We start from the raw sequence: 22,076 nt of genomic DNA on the forward strand, positions 1-22,076 counted from the left end.
TTATCCACTGCGCCACCACAGGTCAGGCTGAGGTTAGATCTTCAACTCACAGATTGGGGTGGTGAGGGAGGAACACAGTACAGCCCAGAACATGAAGTCTAGGAAGTTCATTTTGCCTTCGTTTATCAGTGAAAAAATTGGCATGACTTAGTTTAGAAAGACGTACAGGCTGTTAGATTAGAGCAGACGTTTCTGCTGGTCCTCAGTGATGCCTGTGGCTGGGTTCGGCTTTAGCGACACCCCAACAGTCTGCAGGTAGAGGACGGACATGTTGCCAAAGGAAATAAAAGGCACTTTTCTTGAAAGAACAAACTCAATTCATCCTGCGAACAGTCATTAATGATCATTTCACTTCATGGACCCAAGAGGTCCACCCCCCAGTTTTCCCCCTTATTACATTTCTTAACCGCGTCAACGGCTTTGCTGTCCTCTAGTCGCTCAGGCCAGAGACCTCCGGATCTCCTCTTGGTGCACGTCCCCACGTGCGTGCACGCCCCCACGTGCCCGCGGAGTCCCATCCCACTCCACCCCCAGTTTCCTCCGGGCTCCAGACCGCCCAGGGGGCTGGACGACTCTATAATATATACAACCTTGCCGCTGTGTCACTTACTCCAGCATCGGGGGCGATGACATTGCTAAGTCTAGAAACTTGTGAAATTCAGTGAGATATACATCGTGAAGAGGTGGCGTGGAGTCTTCTTTTCCAGACAGTGCCAAACGTCAGTTGTTATCTTAGGATATAAGTAACATCCAAGTTTGAAGGCTGAAAGTTTTAACTCTTCCTGATTCAGAGTGGGACTGAATGCCTTGTGTGATCACACAATTTCTAGTGGCTAGATTGACATTCAAGAGACTCTATAAGACAACTGTTTAAAAAGAAACTAGCCCGACTAGGCGGTGGTGCAGTGGATAGAGCATTGGACTAGGATGCAGAGGACCCAGGTTTGAGACCCCGAGGTAGCTGGCTTGAGCGTGGGTTCATTTGGTTTGAGCAAGACTCACCAGCTTGGACCTAAGATCGCTGGCTTGAGCAAAGGGTCACTCGGTCTGCTGTAGCCCCCTGGTCAAAGCACATATGAGAAAGCAATCAATGAGCAACTAAGGTGCCGCAATAAAGAATTGATGCTTCTCATTTCTCTCCCTTTCTGTCTGTCTGTCCCTATCTGTCCTTCTCTCTGTCTCTCTCTCTCTGCCTCTATCACACACACACACACAAAAAGAAATAAACTATTGCCTGACCAGGTGGTGGCGCAGTGGATAGAGCGTCGGACTGGGATGCGGAAGGACCCAGGTTCGAGACCCCGAGGTCGCCAGCTTGAGCGCGAGCTCATCTGGCTTGAGCAAAGAGCTCACCAGCTTAGACCCAAGGTCGCTGGCTCCAGCAAGGGGTTACTCAGTTTGCTGAAGGCCCGCGGTCAAGGCACATGTGAGAAAGCAATCAATGAACAACTAAGAAGTCGCAGTGCGCAACGAGAAACTGATGATTGATGCTTCTCATCTCTCTCTGTTCCTGTCTGTCTGTCCCTGTCTATCTCTGCCTCTGTAAAAAAAATAAAAAAATAAAAAAAGAAATAAACTATTTATTTGGACTGATGGTTGCCAGAGGGGAGTTGGGGGGGGGGGTTCAGGAGACTGGGAGAAAAAGGTGAAGAACTGAGAAATACAGATTAGTAGTCACAAGATAGTCACAGGGATGTACAGTACAGCATAGGGAATATAGTCACTAATACTGTAATTACTATGGGTGGTGCCAGTCGGGTACTGGAAGTATCAGGGGGACACTTTGTAAAGTATGTGACCGTCTAACCACTATTCTACACACCTTAAAGTAATACAAACTAATATTGAATGTACACTGTAATTTACAAAATTTTAATACTAATTTAAAGTCTTGATTTGGACAGTTAGAGTTGGACAGTGATCCAGCCCCGGCCCTAGCTCTTCTGGTGACGTCTGAGTTTCCTCCGCCATTCCTGTGATCGCATTCTGATCACATGGAGCTGAGCACGCCCGCTGACCGGGGCCTGGTTTGCTGTTGCTTATTCCTGCTCATCAGCTGCTGTGCTGTGCAGTTCAGGGGATGCTCCGTCTGGGAACTGACTTCAAGCACTAGTGGGTTGTGCACGTGGGACGAGGAGTTGAATCTGAAAATTCAAACCCTTAACATCGACACATGAACGCCTGATCTTAAAATATTAATATTTAAAGCAGTCAATCTTGTAGGATGCTTTTTCAACCAATGGGATTTCTTACCCAGGCAGAAAAAGCTAAATTTGTTTTTAACTTGTGTATTTCATCGAGGGTGAGGTAATTATTTTCACAGCACAGAACATAGAAATAGCTGGGCCTTCTATAGGGAGTTACTATGTATATAAAACAAAACAAAACAAAACAAAAAACCAACCGAAACAAACATTGTTAGAATTTGTGCATTGCCTTTTAGTTTGGAAAGGAGACTATGCTAGGCTATTCCTTATATAAATATAATTGGTGTAATAAAACTGTGGCAGGAACCTTTTTTTTTTTTTGCAAAGCCCGTGATGTTGAGAACAGCCTCATCTGTGCAGGTCGGTTCTGCCAGATTCTCGTTTCTTGTGCTCTGGACGCGTCTTCTCTGTCGGCAAATGCCGTAGGGTAGACCTAGCTCACCCCGCCGTGAGGGTGGAGTCGCTGCATCAACGCGAACCTTGGCTTTGTAGATCCTCAGAGGAGAGGGATGCCTTTTCACACCTTGTATGCCGCAGGGGCCAGTTTTACTTGGAAACGGCACCTTTTTCCAGCTGTGGAAATGGTTATGAATGCTGAATCTAGATATTTATAGACCATTCAAGCTGTCAGGATGCTCCTTGTTTATCTGTCGACTGTCTCCCACGGTGTCATAGGATTAACATAAAAACGCTATGAGATAGATGCCTTCGGGGAGACAGAACGCAGTAGATTATTTTTTAAACTGAATTTTCCAGTTTCTTTCCAGTAGTACGTTTTTTATGGTTGAATATTTAACACCTGCAATAAGAATTTATAGTGGAAAGGTTGGCAGCCTTCCATTTAATGAAGTCAAGTGCCTGCACTAGTACAGTTAGTACTTAGGAAGCCATAATTCTTCTCAAAAAATATATATAAAGACTATTTTTAAAAATATCATCTGTATCTAAGATAGGCAATGTTCTTTATGTTTCGGTCACAGCGTCCCTTGGCTCATGGTAGGCCCCGTCAGTTAAGTAGGGAATTAGAGAATTTTTAGTCTTGGAGAGAACTTCAGATGTTATCTCTCGGTGCATTTATTTTACAAATGATGAATTAGGGTGAGTGACTTGCATAATAATTCCAAGTAGTTAATGGCAAGCTGGGAGGAAATTCAGGAATCAGGATTTCTAATGGAAACCCTTAAGGAGTCCAGGACTCAGCGATGCCTTGTTATTTTATTTTTTTTTAAGAGCCTAATGAAGAATTCTATATTCAAATTTCTCTTTTGTGATTTGTGATCATTTATTCATAATAAACTAGCTGCTCAAAACGAGTTGATTCAGAAAGAGCAGAGGACTTTGCTACTCTAGACAAGCAATGCAAAAGCAAACCATAGACAGGTCTGGGAGACAGTGGATTCTCTCTGAGTACCCGATGACTGGGTCTTTAACAGTTTAGTGTCTGTATTTTCATCAGGCCCGCAATGACAACCATTAATAAAAAAATGCAGAACGCAGAGAAAGCTGGAACAACTTTGACTTTATTCAGAATGACATCAGGAGTCCTTTGAATCCTGTGCTCAAACCCACAGGGCCGTGAATCTTGAGCCCGACATTTCTCTGGACCTCAGTATAACTAATATGGTCATGACCTGTAGATTTATATCAAACTAGTTTTATGCTTAATTAGACCCAGGTGGAAAATAGATTGCTTCAAGAGCAGGATACAGTTGACCCTTGAACAACGCTGGGGTTAGGAGCACCAGCCCTCCACGCAGTCAAAAATCTACATCTAACTTGGACTCCCTCAAAACTTAACTATGAATAGCCTACGGTAGACCAGAAGCCTTACCAATAATGTAAGTAGCCGATTAACATATTTGAATGTTAAAAAATATTAATATATTCTTCCCGTCGAGAGAAAAAATGTTATTAAAGAAAATCATATGGCTCATCTGTGAATTTTTAAACGTTGTTGCAAAGCTCCAAAAACTTTCTAAGATGTTTAGTGAAAAAAATAAAAAAATTCACATACAAGCGGACCCAAGTCATTCAAGGTCGTGTCGTTCCGTTCCAGGGTCAACTGTATTAAGAGCTGATTTATAAAACAGGTGTGGGTTTCCCTGTCCAGCCTGTAAGACTGTTTTTTTAACAATGACGTGCATGTAAGTGATTTCTCTGTCTTCAGGTCTGTACAAATAAACGACGCCTTGTCCGGGGTAAGTCCTCTCTAGAACTATGACTATCTGAGCGTGCCGCCCACATCCGTGTTTGTTTCATGGCAGGGGGACATCCAACAGCTGTTGATCGTCGGGGACCCCAAGGCCGCGTATGACTACTGTGAGCACTACAGTCCCGACTGCGACTCCTCCGTGCCCAAGGCGGCGCAGGCCCAGGAACCGCAGGTGGACGAGGTGAGGACCCGGGGCTGGGGTCCGGTGCTCTCATTGCAACGGGAGACTTGCAGGTTGAGGCTTATCTCTGTCATCTTCAGTTTTCATGAAAGCGGACTTTGTAATTTTTTTTTTTTTTTTGTATTTTTCTGAAGCTAGAAACGGGGAGAGACAGTCAGACAGACTCCCGCATGCGCCCGACCGGGATCCACCCGGCACGCCCACCAGGGGGCGACGCTCTGCCCACCAGGGGGCGATGCTCTGTCCCTCCGGGGAGGCGCTCTGCCGCGACCAGAGCCACTCTAGCGCCTGAGGCAGAGGCCAAGGAGCCATCCCCAGCGCCCGGGCCGTCTTTGCTCCAATGGAGCCTCGGCTGCGGGAGGGGAAGAGAGAGACAGAGAGGAAGGAGAGGGGGAGGGGTGGAGAAGCAGATGGGCGCTTCTCCTGTGTGCCCTGGCCGGAATCGAACCCAGGACTTCTGCACGCCAGGCCGACGCTCTACCACTGAGCCAACCGGCCAGGGTGCGGACTTTGTATTTTATAGTGTCCTATTACCTCTGGCAAAAGCTGACTTACAGATGATTTATTTTTATTTTTTCGTGTTTTCCCCCCTCTTATTAAAGTAGTTTGTAACTTAAATTTCTTAAAAATTGACATACCTCTCTTCACTATATTATGTATTTTATTCGTTGGGAGGGGTAGGACAAAGGTAATTTATACAAGTGATGCTTCTGTCCTTAGCACGCCAGTAATTCACACAGCCTCAAGATAAGGGTGGACTATCTTCTGGGGACCTGCTATCGCCCGGGCCTGTGGAAATTCAAGCAGATGAGAAAGTGACATTAGAGTCACCGTAAAGTTTTCAGGGTGTGAGGGCATTTTTGTCTGTTTCTCAGAGGCTGTTCACATTGATATACCTGTTTCCTTTTTCTTGCACCCAGTTTGATGTAAATTTGTAAATTGCAATGAAACCACAGTTATGAACTGATTGAGGTAAATTAAAACGGGTCATATACCTTAATGAATGTTACGTCACTTTCTCTGGAAGTCAGGTGTGACATCATTCTCCCTCCCGAGCTGCTGTGGCAAGAAAATTCAACACCGTGAAGTCGGACTTTATTCTCATTCAGACCAAAAACATGTCTATCTAAGTTGGTATACTCAGAGCAATGTTTTCAGACTTGAATATTCCCAAAGGACAAAAAAATATATTGCGGTGTGCCCTTTATTCAGAATTTTAGGTAATTATCTTTTATGTGGATTTTCTAGGAATTAGAAAGGAAGCAAACTGGAAAGAAGTTAGTCTTCACATGGTATCAAGATATAGATTTTTCTTTCTCAAGTTGAAAGTGTTACATTTTGGACGAGATCATGGAAGTTTTAAAACCTTAAAAGTTTCCTTATGTTTGAAAATAGCTCCAATAGCCTTTTTCTTACCCCCCCCCCCTAAATATACTATTGTCAGGTGCTCCCTTTGAGTTTTACTGTGTAGGACAGGTTAATACCTTTTAATTTTCAATTATTATTTTGCATATCAATTCAATTTGGTACTACCATTTATGGGCTTGCTATAGATATATAATATATTGTTGGCATTACTTTTTTAAAGATATGCTAGTGAATTCTGTCTCACTGATCTTTTCCATGACTTAATATTAATTTTTTTTTAAAACAGGATAAAGTCTTATGAAGCTGACAGGAAAGCCAATATGAAAGAGAAAACAGAGTTCTTGGACACGTGTTTGCTTGTCTCACAGTTTTCACGTGCTTCGTTCTTTTTATCCCCTCACGGTTCATTAAACCAGATTTCTGTGCGTCCCAAGAGGATAGGTAAACTGGCCGTCAGGGGTAGTGCTTCTGTAACTTGGAGATTACGCCCTAATTCCCTATTAACATTTATAGCGTTGAGTATCCATGTGCATGATTCATGGAGTGGATTTTGCTCCTCTTTTAAGAGAGATAAGGCTGATGTATTATTATTATTTTTTTTTGTATTTTTCTGAAGTTGGAAATGGGGAGGCAGTCAGACTCTCGCATGCGCCCGACAGGGATCCACCCGGCATGCCCACCAGGGGGCGATGCTCTGCCCATCTGGGGCATCCCTCTGTTGCAACCAGAGCCATTCTAGCACCTGAGGCAGAGGCCAAAGAGCCATCCTCAGCGCCCGGGCCAACTTTGCTCCAATGGAGCCTTGGCTGCCGGAGGGGAAGAGAGAGACAGAGAGGAAGGAGAGGGGGAGGGGTGGAGAAGCAGGTGGGCGCCTCTCCTGTGTGTCCTGGCCGGGAATTGAACTCGGGACTCCTGCACGCCAGGCCGACGCTCTACCACTGGGCCATTCGGCCAGGGCAGGCTTATGTATTTTTAGCAAGGGCTAGGGCTCTGGTTTCTGAAAGGATCCAGGTATGCTTTCTCAGTTTAGTACCTGGAGGCGTCTCAGCCCCATGTTTGAATGCTGTCAGCCAGGTAAGCTGAGTCATTCGGAGCCCAAAGAATAATTTGTCTCCCTCTTCTCTCGTTAAGTTCATTTCAAAGTCAACTTGCCTTTTTCTGTTTTAGCGGTTCAGAACATAATAGTTCACATCCTGAGATGTCAGGTTCGTTTTTACTAAAAACTTCTGATGGGGAAAGACACCATACTGCTGGAAGGCAAGCTGGCCTGGAAATCAGGTTGGGCGAAGCCGTTTCCGACAGCGCCTCTCGCCCCCCCACCCCCCCCACCCCCCACCCCGTGCTCCGGTGCATACGTCACAGCGCACAGAATGCTTCTTTACATCAGCTCTCGCGCCGGTTCCTGATTCCAAACGACACCGATACTTCAGTAATAAGATAACCATTTTATACTAGCATGTAAAAGGAAACCTCACTCACTGAATCTGTAAGCAAGCCTTATACTGATTTTGAACGATCGTGTGTCATTGCATTACAAATATGCATTTAAAAAAATTGATGTAAAGATATCCTCTTCACAAGGTCGGAATGCGGTGTTACTTGCGGATGAATAATGAGAACACGGTGCGCTGCAGAGAGCCGCAGGCATACATGTTGCACTTTTTATTAGTCAATTCTCTATTAACTGGCGACATCGCATATTTATTATTCTAATTTGGATGAATAAATATGTCAGTTTCTTTTATAAATTAACTTTATAAAAAGTGTGCTTTATCTAACTTGTAATTTAGTCTACTTAGTATCCCCTAACACATTCTAATTCATTCTTAAGTATTAATTTTTTATGTGTTTGGCACAATATTGAAAAATGTATAATGTAGGTAGCCTTAAATATAGTCATCAAACTTTAATTCTGCTTGAACCTACACATTGCCATTTAGGTGGAAGAGTAATATTAAAATTAGGATGGTTTTTGGATTTTTGCAGCAACTTAAATTATTTTCCTATCTTGTAAGTAATTAAATGTCAAACCTATATACATGTTTTTTTCTTAAGGTATTACACAGATGACAATTCCATATTTCTAGTATGCAATTGATAGTATATGTAAAAGATAAAAAGGAAAATAAAGCAAAGGAAAGGTAATATTTTAAAAAGAAATTGAAAATATAATTGATTTCCCCAAATTATTACCTTAATTTTCTTTTCCATGAATATTTATCATATATTCTAGCTCTCATAGGTGCACAGACATTTACTGATGCCACTGTTTTCCATCACATTAAGTAAGAACCGACTTTATGACATTTCTCCTTACACACAATTACACTCATGCTCGGCTGGTCACAGATGAAGTGGAAATCATTCCATCACTGCTTATCTTTCTGTGTGAATTCATCTGGTTGATACAGTGAGTTCTCTCTTCCTGACCTGTCTTGAAGGCATCCCACCAATCCCATAGTCATGAAGCTTCATGTAGACCAGTAAAACCCTACCTGTACTGTAGACCGAGTAAAACCCTACCTGTACTCAGTGCCACTCGAAAGGGGGATGTTGTGCAGATAGAGCAAAAGCAGTGATTCTTTTCAGTGCGTCCCGAAGAGCTCCAAGAAAGAGATGCACGCTCGTCCCTAAGGTGGTGAGCGTGTTATTTCTCCCCTGTTCCATAATCACAGCTGAGTCTGCTGGTCTCCATTTGGAAAGAGTTCAAACAGAGGAGAGAATTATGGAGGTTAGAAGAGTTTCACTCTACAAGAGAAAAACATGATGTAATGATAATTGGCTGCTTTGGCACAGGATTAGATAGATAGATAGATAGATAGATAGATAGATAGATAGATAGATAGATAGATAATCAGTTATCTTTATCTGTATGTATACATGATATAACGATAATTGGCTGCTTTGGCACAGGATTAGATAGATAGATAGATAGATAGATAGATAGATAGATAGATAGATAGATAATCAGTTATCTTTATCTGTATGTATACATGATATAACGATAATTGGCTGCTTTGGCACAGGATTAGATGATTGATAGATAGATAGATAGATAGATAGATAGATAGATAGATAGATAGATAGTAATCAGTTATCTTTATCTGTATGTATAAAGCCTGAATACCAGGCTTTAAAATGTATTTCAATTGTCCCTTTATGCCTTTATTTATTGCTTTGTTTTTACAGTTCTTTATAGATACACATGACTCTAAAAACTATACTTAATTATAAAACTCTAAAGCATAAAGTAGTTCAAGTATGAGTGGCAATATTTTTTTGTCCTCATTTTAGCTGATAATTATAGAAACCCAACATTTCTTATTTCAACCCAGATGACTACAACAACTGAAACATTACTCATTAGGTAATATTCAGTCTTCATTAATGTCTACTTAATATATATCTCAAGTCAGTATTTAAGGATGATGTTATTAATAATGCTTACAGTAACATTCCTAGAAATAGGTGGCATTATGTCATGTTTGCAGAGGCACAAAGAAACAAAAAAGCCCAAGGTTTTACCTCCGTGCATTTTTCCATCTTACTAAATTCAATGCAAATTCTAGTTAGAATAAAAGTTTTGTTGAAATGCTTCACATGTGTATTCATTGCAAATGAAACTATTGCTGGAGAGAGGAAATTATGAATCCATTTCAATTAATTTGCTCAAATTGGAGTTTTGACAACCATGAGGAAGGTCAAAGGCATGTCTGTGTCTAAATTTCAATATGACCTTCAGCTAAACCATGTAGAAAAGTCCACTCTAGTGAGAGGGCATTCCCTGAGCAATCCAGTGTACAGTGTTGCCACCATGATTACAATTCTGTAAAAGGCTTGTGTTCAACAGTTACTTTGATGACAGATTAAAAAGGATTAATTGAAATGCCAAGAGAGACTCTATTGGGGCATAATTGAAATTTTTACCAAGTGTAATACTTAAAAAATTCCAAGTAGTTTACATTTAGGTTTAATAAAGTATCATACTATTTTAATGTTAGCTTGTTGAGTTATGTTACTTAATATTTCTTGCTATATATGACCTTAGTGTGTTTACATTATTTTTATTAAAACCAAGATCTAAATTCTTGTTAAAAAATTTGTTTTTCTAAGTCAGTGGAAGGGAGACAGAGAGATAGACTCCTTCATGCACCCCCACTGGGATCCACCTGATAAGCCCACTATGGGGCTATCATCTGCCCATCTTGGTTTAGTGCTCAGCAATTAAGCTATTTTTAGTGCCTGAGGCCAGAGGCTCCACAGAGCCATCCTCAGCTCACTGGCTGATGTGCTTAAACCAATCTAGCCATGGCTGTGGGAGAGGAAGAAAGAGAGAGAGAGAGAAAGAAGGAAGAGGGTGTGCCCTGTGTGCCCTGACCAAGAATTGAACCTGGGACATCCACACACTGGCCCAATGCTCCACCGCTGAGCCAACCAGCTAGGGTCTTAAAATTTTAAATTTTGATAGAGATTTTGGCTGTGAAGTTGAACATGTCGTTTCTCCCTCATTTAATTTGTATGATTGTCTTGCATATCCTTCCACTAAGAACATACCTCTTCCCAATAAGTTCTTTTAATACAGATACATCTACAGTAAAGTACAGTTTACCATGTGAGTTCACTTTAAGTCCTTTAAGATACCTAAATGGTATGCCCCTTTTACAGTAAATTAAAAGGCAGTATAGTTACAATTTAAAATAAAGTGTTAAATATAAACAGGTAGGGTTTTGAATCTTAATGCTTCACAGGGATTTTGTGCTCTTTCCAATCTTATGTCTAGAGCAAATGACAGCTTTTGAATACATTAAAAATGTCCTCTTTCCCTTGGTTCTAGCATTTCCCAGCAGCCTGTAGACTCATTTCCTGTCCCTTGCATTCCCTTTCTGTTCCCACAATCAATACCAAAGTCTTTCCTACTTGGGAAGACCGTTCTCTGTATTGTTATTTCTATGTATGTAGTTTAATGAAAAAGAAAAAAAAAAAAAGACCACCCCATTGAAACTACTGTCATATTTCTTATGGAGAATTCTTGGGGGGTAGTTTTTACAAACCAAAATTAGCCCGACCCTTTCAGCAACTGTGTGCAAATACATAATCGCTGTGTTTGAATTCATATTCCGGTAATTAAAAGTTTGAATTCATAATTCAAAACTTTTGGTTTCTTCCCAATCCTAACCACTGCTAAGCTCTTAGAAACCCCCTACTTTGTCATCCCTGTGTTATTATACTCGGCATCAGACAGTATAATACTTTGGGTAATGCAAAATAACATTTAATCAATCACGGCATTTCCTTGCCTCTTAACGTTTACTCTTTTAAGTAAACCTTAAGAAGATGATTGCTACCCGATTAATCGTATTCCCTGCGACTAACGGCATTGCCTGGTATTTTTCCCTTTGCAACGTAGTATGCCCCTGAGGATATAACGGAATATGACTATGAGTATGGGGAAGAGGACTATCAGGAGGCTTACAGTGTGACAGAAAGACCCACTGTCGCTGAGGAGACAGTAGCGCAAACCGAGGTAAAACAACCAAGAGCGTCTCGTGTGTGGTGTCCTGCTGTTCGTCGCCCTGTGGTCCCCGATGCCCCCTGCTCCTCACACTGACCACCCATCCGCCTCTCCTTTCCTGGCGTCCGTGAGCCGGTTGCTGGGATTTCTGTTGGGGCAGCTGCCGTCCTGAAGGAATGATTCCCGTTTTGTTTATTCCTCATTCTTCCTTCCAGCCGAGCCCTTGAGGTCCCTTCTCACGTGATTGATGTTTTCCATTCCATCTTTCACCGCATTTTTACAGAAAAAGAAATCCAATTTCAAAAAGAAGATGAGGACAGTGGCCGCTAACTCAAAGGAAAAGTCCAAAAAGTTTACACCCCCTAAATCTGAAAAATTTGCATCCAAGAAGAAGAAAAGTTATCAAGCAGCGGCCAAAACCAAACTAGGGGTCCAGGTAGCCAAGAAAAGCAATCAAGATCTGTCCTGGATTAGCCGGAAGATCTCTGATGACCAGTCGTTATCCTAACCCAACTAGCTAATCCTCATGTAGCTAATACGATAACCCAATTAAACCATGAATTAATGAAGGCTTGGGGTTGTTTCACCGTTTTACTAACCGCTTTCCTATTGAATTTATTACTAGGCTAATATTGTCGAAGATTTTCAAGATTACAACTATGGAACGATGGAAAGCTACCAGACAGAAGCCCCGAGGCGTGTGTCTGGAACAAATGAGGTAACCGTCACGGGCCGTGTTAAATCACAGTCCGGAATTTTAAAATGTGTACCGGTTCTTGACATGCCTCACTTGGGAAGAATCTATAACCTCTGAAAGTTTGATGTTTTTATTGTTTCGCTGAGGTAAGGGAAACAAGAACGTGGGTTCACTGTTAATAAAAAACAGTTCATTCACAATCAATGTCAATTCATGTTTTGCATGACTCTGGGCTTCATGCAAATGCTAAATTGGTCCAACTGAATTGGCTGCTGTCACCCCCTTGACGGCTGCTGGGACTCCTGAGCTCCTCAGACGACATGTTGTGAAGAAGGGGGTTCACAACATGACCCTTCTGGGAGGGGGAGGATCCTCAGACATGAAAATTGTATCATCAAGTGATACAATTAGAATTTATTCCACCTAACTGATACTTGTGTATTTTTATAACAACAGACATTCTGAAAAAAATCTGTCTTCATGGATTTTAAGAACCATTTACAATTTCACACTTGTTAGAAATCTAATGCTGATAATGGTTAAAATAATACTGCTTAACCTTTCCCATTCTTTTCTGCAGAAAGGTTTAAGTACGTATCGGTACACATCAAATAGTCTTTCTGAATTTCGTATTATGCATACATTCTGATCATGAAAAAATGAGTATATAGTTCAGTTTAACTTTGTTAAATACTCACCATACATGGTCTGAACAATATCTGAGTAATTGCATTATTAGAAAAGTTATATACTATGTCCCAATAGACAAGTAAATGCAGTGGTGCATTTCATGCAAATACAATAATCTAGAATAATAACATTTTAGCTTAAGAACAGATTTTTAAGCTTCATTTAGTCCAAATTAATCATTCCCCAAAATGGACATCTTGATTTAAGATGTTTACCCAAATTCATCTTTTTAGCTCATAGCCATGAACACAGTCATATTCTGATGCTAGATAATGTGCATCCCCTGTAGAGAGTACATCCTCCTTGTTTAAAAATACAAAAATACTGTGGTTATTGGATGTTTTACTTTAGTTAACAATTGCAAAAATAATCATTCAACCACATTTATTCATGTGACTGTGTAATACGAATTCATTATTTTTTATTATCTAGATTCACTCTATCATGGAAAACAAGCTACTTAAAAGTGAAATTCAAAAAGTTGCAAAATAAATTATTTAATTTGAACCTCATCAAAATCATCATATGGCCAAAAATTACATAATAGATATGATTCAAATTTATGTTTTTAATAGGCAACGAGTCATGAGCAAAAGCAAATTATATTAAGGGTATACTTCTGTATCTCTGAGGGAGAATTATTGATATAATTTTTACTTTAGTGAATATTCTCTACTCCTTATGAGATTCGAGAGCGATATATTTTATGTGACTGTCTTAAATTTTGAGGACTGTCTTTTATATTTTATTTACTTCAAAGAACTCTTTGGTGACATAAAACTTCCCTACGTGCCAGACCCCCTGCATAAACGTTGCCATGATAAGTCGCAGTATTGTTGGTAATGTTTTATTTTGGGGATTGAACGTCCAAGTTACATGGCTTTTCTGGTGGTCATTAGCTTGCATAATGATGTTCTGTGCGATTTGAAAATTAAGCAAAGCTTTCACTGAGTGCATATTTTCTCGTTCAAATCTTAAACTGTGAAGTAAAAAATTGACTACAAAGTTGTTTTTTCTTCCATGGAACACGCAAATACGCATGGGGAACCCATGTGCTTATTTGCAGTTTCTTGGGAAAAGTGTCTTGAAAGCCATGCATCCCTATTCATACCGATGTACGAAACTATTTCTTTCAACGAGACTGGCAGAAATAGTTTTCAGACTTGCTTGAGTGGCATTCCGAACCCAGACTATGATTGCCAATGCTGACCTCGCTTCACTAACCCTAACCTTCCTGTTCTCCAACCCCTTGCACCTTAAATTAATAGCCAACCCCCGCTGAAGAGGTATTTACTGAAGAATATCTCACGGGCGAGGATTATGATTCCCAGAGGAAAAACCCCGAGGATACTCTGTACGAAAACAGACAAATAGACGGCAGGGACTCTGACCTTCTGGTCGATGGAGATTTAGGCGAATATGACTTTTATGAATATAAGGAATATGAAGATAAACAGACCAGCCCCACTAATGAAGAGTTTGGTCCAGGTGTTCCTGCAGAGACAGATGTCACAGAGACGAGCGTAAGTCAGGAGTCCGCGCTATGTGTCTCGTTGTGTGTCTTATTTCGGGAGTGTTGTCCTGTTCATCGTGATGTTTTTTCAGGCTGAAAGGCAGGTGGTCTTCTTACATAAGTTTTGCGTGCTTATCACAACGCGGACATCTTCGCAGATCCTTCCGCACGGGCACCCTCAGCAGCTGTCTCCCTGGGCGCGTGGCTGGCGACTCTGTTCCAGAGTGTAACCTTGAATAGAATTGTGTCCAGATCTTCTTTTCCTTGATATGATTAAAATATAGTCATGATTATTCTGGGGACTAAACATAATTTCTGATTCTTAGGCAATGTTATTTTTAAATATTTATATTTTTGGTATTGGTCAGCCATGCACCCTATTTATCATAATTTTTTTTACTGTATTATTATCATTATTCATTTCACCTTTGGACTGCCTTCACCCATTTCCATTTCCCCTCCTTTATTTTATTAAATTTAATTAGATGACACTTTTTTGCTTTAATGTCTGGGCATAATAATTGAGGTCCGCAGATGTCTCGGCCTTTCTGTGATAAATCTTCAAGAAAGCAGTTGTTCCACCTCATTCAGGACTTGGTATTTAATACTGTTCATTATGCTTTCCTTTTTTAAAAAATTTTTATTTTGTACTTTTCTGAAGTGAGAAGCGGGAAGGCAGAGAGACAGACTCCCGCATGCGCCCGACCGGGATCCACCCAGGATGCCCACCAGGGGGCGATGCTCTGCCCATCTGGGGCATTGCTCTGTTGTAACCAGAGCCATTCTAGCGCCTGAGGTGGAGGCCATGGAGCTGTCCTCAGCGCCCAGGGCCAACTTTTGCTCCAACGGAGCCTTGGCTGCGGGAGGGGAAGAGAGAGACAGAGAGGAAGGAGAGGGGGAAGGGTGGAGAAACAGATGGGCGCTTCTCCTGTGTGTCCTGATGGGGAATTGAACCCTGGACTTCCACTCGCCGGGCCTACGCTCTATTGCTGAGCCAACTGGCCAGGGTCTATGCTTTTCTTTATATATAATATATATATATTTATATTTATATATTTATATATATTTACATATATATTATGTATTATATATATTGACATATATATTTATATATTTTAAGTATTTCTGGTAAACCCTTTAAATAGGTTGCTATTTTAAAAACACATTTTAATTAGTTGTTTTAAATGCATTCAGGTTATTTAATTGCTTTTTTTAAAAAAAAAAAACCCACTATTGTTCTTATTCACTTAAAGACAGGCTGCTTGAATTTTTTCCCCCAACAGATACACGGCCACGGTGCGCACGGGGAGAAGGGGCAGAAGGGGGAGCCGGCCGTGGTGGAGCCGGTGAGTACCGCATGGCTATGGCGGGAAGGTCCGCGCATCACTTTCCCGAAGTGACGAGCCAGCGACACCCTAAACGATCACCCAGGTTCATGTATTCCCGCTGAAGCGTCTCTCGTCTGTGTGTAATTTATCACAGATGACTGAGTCAGGAAGGCTGTCTCTGGCAAGTGGAATTTCAAATAACACCAAAAAATACAGAGCTGTGGAATTCTGGAAATTGATCGTAGCTGAAATTTGTCTGGCCTCATTCTCTCATCTTACAACCAAAGAACCTGAGTCTCAAAGGGCTTAAATAGCTTCCCTTCGGCTTACGTGTTTGCTGGTTGAGGTCTGACTAGGACTGGAGCCCCTCCCACTTCCGGACCGGGGATCGTCCCTCTTATTTCTGGGAGTCGACATGAGTATATATACTTTTGACAGAGACACAAATAAGTATGAAACAAAAAGTTCCATAACCAGATAACATCATGTAGAAATCTGAAGATATTCTTTTTAAAAATTCACTTCCTTCCTTTTGTTCCAAAAGGCTCCACTTCAATCCAGAAGTGTTTTTTTAGAATTTATATTCATGTTCTTGCCACTCAAGATTTGGTAAGAAGCAAATTCTTACTAGAAAGTAATTTCACTGTTGTTTTCCCTAATGAGTAACTTGGGAAAACTCTCGCTTTAGAACTAAAGTAGCATGTCTAACTGTTGGCCTCAAGATCATGAATATCATTTCAGAAATTACAGGAATGTAACAATTCAGAAAAAGCAAGGGGGGTGATGGAGGGGGAGATAAAAAATGAGCAAGATACACATATAAGCACATGATTGACTCTCTCCTCCATTATCCAAAAATCTGAGAAAGCATGCTCACCAGGAGGCTCTAAAGTGATGTTTTCAGAATGAATTCACCCTTGTTATGAAAATGTACAACCAACTTTCTAAAAGTGACAAAATGGTTCTCAGCAGTAGAATCACAAACTTCCTAGAACTGGGTTCTTCTCCTGAAAGTCACGGTATTCTTTTATCTAAGAGCTTTCTCTCCTATTGACCCCCCATTGTCTTGTCTGGACTTTTCGCCCTTTTCTGAATTAAAGTGTGAAGGCGTCACTACCTCCCATCCTTCCATCCACGCAGCCGGGATTCAAATTCCCGTTTCGTGCCAGCATTTTTCTGGGAGCCAGGGAACACTGGTCCAATACCTTTGCTTTACCCATCTTCGAAGTATATAGCATAGTCCTCTTGTGATATTATTGATGTGAATACTTATTTCTTTTCTAATTATTTCATAGATTCTCTGAGGACAGGGACTATATCTTCTATCATTTTGAATTTCCGCCCTCCCCCATGTGAAAAGGTTTACAGTTGGTTGTGACAGAAATACAGCGAATTCCCTTTTGAAAAATGTTTTTCTTAAGGTCAGTTAGCTAAGAGGATTAGGGGTTCAGTTTCCCTAGAAATAATTCTCTTTTTTCTCTTATAATAGGGTATGCTTATTGAAGGACCACCAGGACCAGCAGGACCTGCGGTATGTTTCAAGATTATTCTTGTCTCGATATTTTTACAGTCGGATACGTACAAGATTTCTACTACACTATGGAGTTGATTACCTGTTAGACTGATTTGCGTATTGAGTTGCGGAGGCCAGCATTCGTTCAGAGGACCTGGTGGTCATGAATTGCTTTCTGATTTAGCTATCTAGATGATTTTTTTTTTTTGAGAGTGGTGGAACTACATTTTGTTTTAAACATTTTTGCTGCTTACCATGTATCTGCATTGAACCTTGCTTTCAACTTTATACCTGAAAGTTATGAAAGTAAAAAAAAAAAAGCCATTATTTTTACTAAAGGTATATAGCTATATATTAATGAACAGAGCTGAGAATCCTCAGAGACTGGGGGAGGCTCACCTGCGCTTCTGAATGGAGTGAGCCTCAGCGTCCCTCGTCCGTTCCTAGTGAGGCTCCTGTCACTCAGCGTGTCTGTATCCTCGGGTAGCTGTCCTGATCCCATTCTGTAAGCAGTTCTCTGACTTGGGTGGAACTAATTAAATTCTTGTCATCTGAAGTCAATACGTGATCCTGATGCCTTTAAATACTTTTATCCATACAAGAAAATGTAAGAATGCTTCCAAGCTCAATCATGCCTCCATTCCACCTTGGCGCTCACACTTTGGAGGTCTGACTGGACGAGTGAGCCCACCATTTCCTCAGTAAGACCCGGGGACCTGCTTCCGTCTCAGGGACGCCACAGTGGCCTCCACCCTGAGAGCAGCTTCATTGAGGAAGAGTGGAGATAGCTACAGAGTGGCCCCTATATGTTCTGTGTTTGTGGGAAGAGAAAGAGGGCAGTTGTTTAGGGCCCGGTTGTGTATTTATGAAATATAAATGAGCTGCCCTTTGATGTTGGTAGGGTGAATTTGCCTGAATACTAATGAAAGCGGGAGTCTGACTCAGATCATGCTTTGTTTCTTTGTAGGGCCTTATGGGTCCTCCAGGTCTACAAGGACCCTCCGGGCCCCCGGGTGACCCTGGCGACAGGGTAAGTGAAGGGACTCCTCAGAACTAAAGAATGTCACAGAGATGAAAACATGGACAATACATTCTACACGTTTAACACGTTATTCTTCTCACTGTTGGGGGGGGGGGCGGAGATCTACAAATTTGGTGTTGGGTGTAACATTTTGGTTAACTTTTCTAACTGTAATCTTCAAAGTGAGGGTAAAGAATGTGCATTTAATCTACATGATAATTAGTAAGAAAACTGTTATTTTAATGGATTTCCATGTTGCTAGAAACCTGTTACTTTAGACTCGATTTTTTAGTTTGAATTCTGACAGATTTTCCAGGAACTCTCCTGGGTGTTGACTTGGAGGCCGATAGAATGAATATGGGTTCATAAGCCTGAGTTCTAATTTGAGGATCACACCCTGGGCCACGTGGTGGAAAAGCCCATTTATGTTAAGTCTCTGAAAGCTCTTCTTATAAAACTCCTTTCCTTTTCTCTTGTCCATCCTTGTGTAGCCAGTAACTTTGTGCATTACTAAAATAATGTTACCTAGTGCAATGAAATCCAACCCTGTCCACACATACTTACTAAAAAGGAGATTCACCGAGGAGGAAAGGACAAATGCCACTTGGATAATGTAGACTTATTAAAAGTTATTCGGTTTCTAATAAATTTGATTATTTATTAATTTTGGTTATTTCATGTATTATCCTAGGGTCCCCCAGGACGTCCTGGCTTACCAGGGGCTGATGGGCTACCTGGTCCTCCTGGTACCATGTTAATGCTACCGGTATGTTTATTCATCTTATTGCTGAACAATATTCTTGGGGCCACATCACAGAGCAATCAAATAAAAACCATTGATTTTAAGTATCAAGCAGTCTTTGGAAATGATGAGAAATTTTGCTAAACTAACATCCTGGAAAATATCGATCTCTTCTTTAGTATTAAGGTTTCATTATTTGATTACACCTAAGACAAGAAAGCTTAGAGTTTTTCTTAATGTGTCTAATCATGTGCTTTAATCCTGGGTGGTATGGTTACTATGTATTTCACATGTTAACATATATTAATATACTGTTTCTCACCATAGAGACAACAGTTGATACTTTTAAAAGAAGATGTATCTATAAGTGTCATTATTCACCACTCAAAAATCACTTGCTTTACCATTTAGGTTCCCTTTAAAGTTGCCTTAGTTCTCGGAGGAAAAGAATGGTTTATCCATATAAGGGTAATAAAATTGCAAAGTCATCATTTTGCACGAGAAATTGAATCGTGATGCATTTTGAGAAAAAGAGAAGCTTTAGAATTTTGTGGAGGGATATGGGTAGGGTCAGGTTTTGTCAGTAGAATAACTTAAGAAAAGGTAAACAAAATAAATACATATCAAGGACGATGTCCACTGTGTTCACAGAGATTCCAAAAGTTTTGCTCAACAAAACAGCAGTGGATCAGTAACCACCACTGAACTTCTCACATTTGGAATTTTTATAAATGAATGAATCGCATGAGGAGCACATATGCAGATTAACAATGCATGATAGGGGCTTATTACAGAGCTCAGAAATTAATAATGGAATTTAAAACTGGAAAGGAGTCTCTAGTCTCTTCTACCAATGGTAAAATGTGGTCTAGATAGAGCCACCTGCATGATGGGCAGAAGGAGAATTAAAAAAAATAAAGAAGTCTCAGTGCCATGATTCGTGATGGGGTCACCTTGGACTTTTGTAAAACCCCACCCTTTTAAGTAAGTCGTTTTTCATCTAGCCATGAAGGCGCCTGTTTGATGAAGGCTAATTTTGAGTTTCTTGATGTTGTCTTTTTTTAGTTTCGTTATGGTGGCGATGGTTCCAAAGGACCGACCGTTTCTGCCCAGGAGGCCCAGGCCCAAGCCATTCTCCAGCAGGCTCGGGTGAGACGAGCGAGCATGCATTCCCGGAACCTGATTCTATGTGAAAATACACGTGTGCCTGTGTGTGTGTGTGTGTGTGTGTGTGTGCGCGCGTGTGTGCGTGTACATCTGGAGGGTGCTACTATGGTGAACAAAATATTTCCTGCTGAATAATAGATTAAATTCAGATGGAAAAATGCTAAGAGTGTATCTTTTGCCCAAGAGGATTGTTCTGAGTATTAACTGACTGAGCCTCCCCTAGTGCCGTAGAGCAGGGGTCCCCAAACTACGGCCCGCGGGCCGCATATGGCCCCCTGAGGCCAAAAATCCCCCCCACACACACACTTCTGGAAGGGGCACCTCTTTCATTGGTGGTAAGCGGATGCATCCTGTGCTCCTGGAGTACTGTATGTGGCGGTGCAGCAAAGCGCAGGGTCGCTCACGTACAGTACTACTTCCGGTGACACAGGACGCACACAGCTCCGGCAGTGCATCATATCACTTGTTACGGCTAGCAGTGACAAATATGGAACCGGACATTGACCATCTCATTAGCCAAAAGCAGGCCCATAGTTCCCATTGAAATACTGGTCAGTTTGTTGATTTAAATTTACTTGTTCTTTATTTTAAATATTGTATTTGTTCCCGTTTTGTTTTTTTACTTTAAAATAAGATATGTGCAGTGTGCATAGGGATTTATTCATAGTGTTTTTTATAGTCCAGCCCTCTAATGGTCTGAGGGACAGTGAACTGGCCCCTTGTGTAAAAAGTTTGGGGACCCCTGCCGTAGAGCGTTCTGGCAGTCACGTGCAGAGTGTCACACACACTTTCTAAATGCTTTTGGAGATTGCTGATGAGTTTATATCTACTGCTCTCATTCACATCCATTTCTTCTACTGAGCCATCAGTCAATGATTACGGGACAAAGTATGAAAATGAAGTTGAGATTATTATTATTTTTTTTGAAGAAAGAAACCTTTTAAAGCATATTCTAAGCTCTCATTATAGTCTATAATATTTTTACAAAATTCATTTAGTTTATATTTCTTTGTAAACAGAAAGCGTCCACTATCTATATACTAATAAAATAGAGAATTGTATTTATTTTTAAATTTATTTTTTAAATGATTTTCCTATTACAGTTGACCTGCAGTATTATTTTGTATTGGTTTCAGGTGGACAGAGTCGTGGTTAGACAATCATGCACTTTACAAAGTGTTGCCCAGTATTTCCAGTACACGCCTGGCCCCATATGTAGTTACTACAATATTATTGACTCTATGAACTATGTTGGACTTTATTTTTTACACTAGCTTTATTGCAATTAAATTGTACTTAAGGAAACCAAAAGAAGTGACTGGGAGAGTTGAAAGCCATATATTTTTCTTTATAGTGTGGCGTTCTTTTTTTAAAGGAACAGAAAGTCAAGGGCTTTAATTGGTGTGGTTATGGGTACCCACTTGCTAAGATCACTTATGTGATCATTTTCGACTTATCATCATGAATTTGTGAGTGTACAAAATACCTGAACACTTAAGTTAAAATTATTATCGACATTTGTTGCCATATTTTCTAAGTCTGTTTATCTAAAAAGAAGTCGCTATTTGGTGACACCATAGATACAGACAATGAAAAGTTTAAATATTTGTTTACTCGACCTTGTCATAAACAAATACAAAGAAATATTTAAGATAATTTACTAATTATTCCTACAGTTTGCCTTATATTGCTTTGAACAAATGGAAGGTAATTTAGCTTCAATATTTTATGAGGTCACTGAGTTCCCCCTTGTATTAGTCCTTTTAACCTATTCTGAAATAGGCAGCAAGCATTATAATTCCAGTTTTTCAGATAGTTAATCTCAAGGATTAAGAAGTGTATTGTCAAAAATCTCATGGTGAGTCAGCAGGAAAACTTTGGACAGATCCTGCTGTTTTCATCCCGTGCACTCTTCTAATGCGATT

General features: G+C 40.7%; 1 protein-coding gene across 2 annotated transcripts in view; it reads left to right on the forward strand.

The window, feature by feature from the left end:
* Positions 1-22,076, forward strand: part of COL11A1 (collagen type XI alpha 1 chain) — a 188,983-nt gene that overhangs the window by 55,916 nt on the left and 110,991 nt on the right. The window contains exons 5-13 of one of the 2 annotated variants that reach the window (XM_066352706.1): positions 4,472-4,600; positions 11,376-11,492; positions 12,106-12,198; positions 14,136-14,390; positions 15,664-15,726; positions 17,198-17,239; positions 18,189-18,251; positions 18,934-19,008; positions 20,050-20,133. In XM_066352706.1, coding sequence (XP_066208803.1) covers positions 4,472-4,600; positions 11,376-11,492; positions 12,106-12,198; positions 14,136-14,390; positions 15,664-15,726; positions 17,198-17,239; positions 18,189-18,251; positions 18,934-19,008; positions 20,050-20,133 — 921 coding nt within the window. Of the gene's footprint in view, positions 1-4,471; positions 4,601-11,375; positions 11,493-11,763; positions 11,917-12,105; positions 12,199-14,135; positions 14,391-15,663; positions 15,727-17,197; positions 17,240-18,188; positions 18,252-18,933; positions 19,009-20,049; positions 20,134-22,076 lie in introns of both variants that reach the window. The other variant, XM_066352707.1, reaches the window with a different exon arrangement.

This window comes from Saccopteryx leptura, chromosome 11 (assembly GCF_036850995.1).
Source record: "Saccopteryx leptura isolate mSacLep1 chromosome 11, mSacLep1_pri_phased_curated, whole genome shotgun sequence".
Classification (NCBI taxonomy): domain Eukaryota; kingdom Metazoa; phylum Chordata; class Mammalia; order Chiroptera; family Emballonuridae; genus Saccopteryx; species Saccopteryx leptura.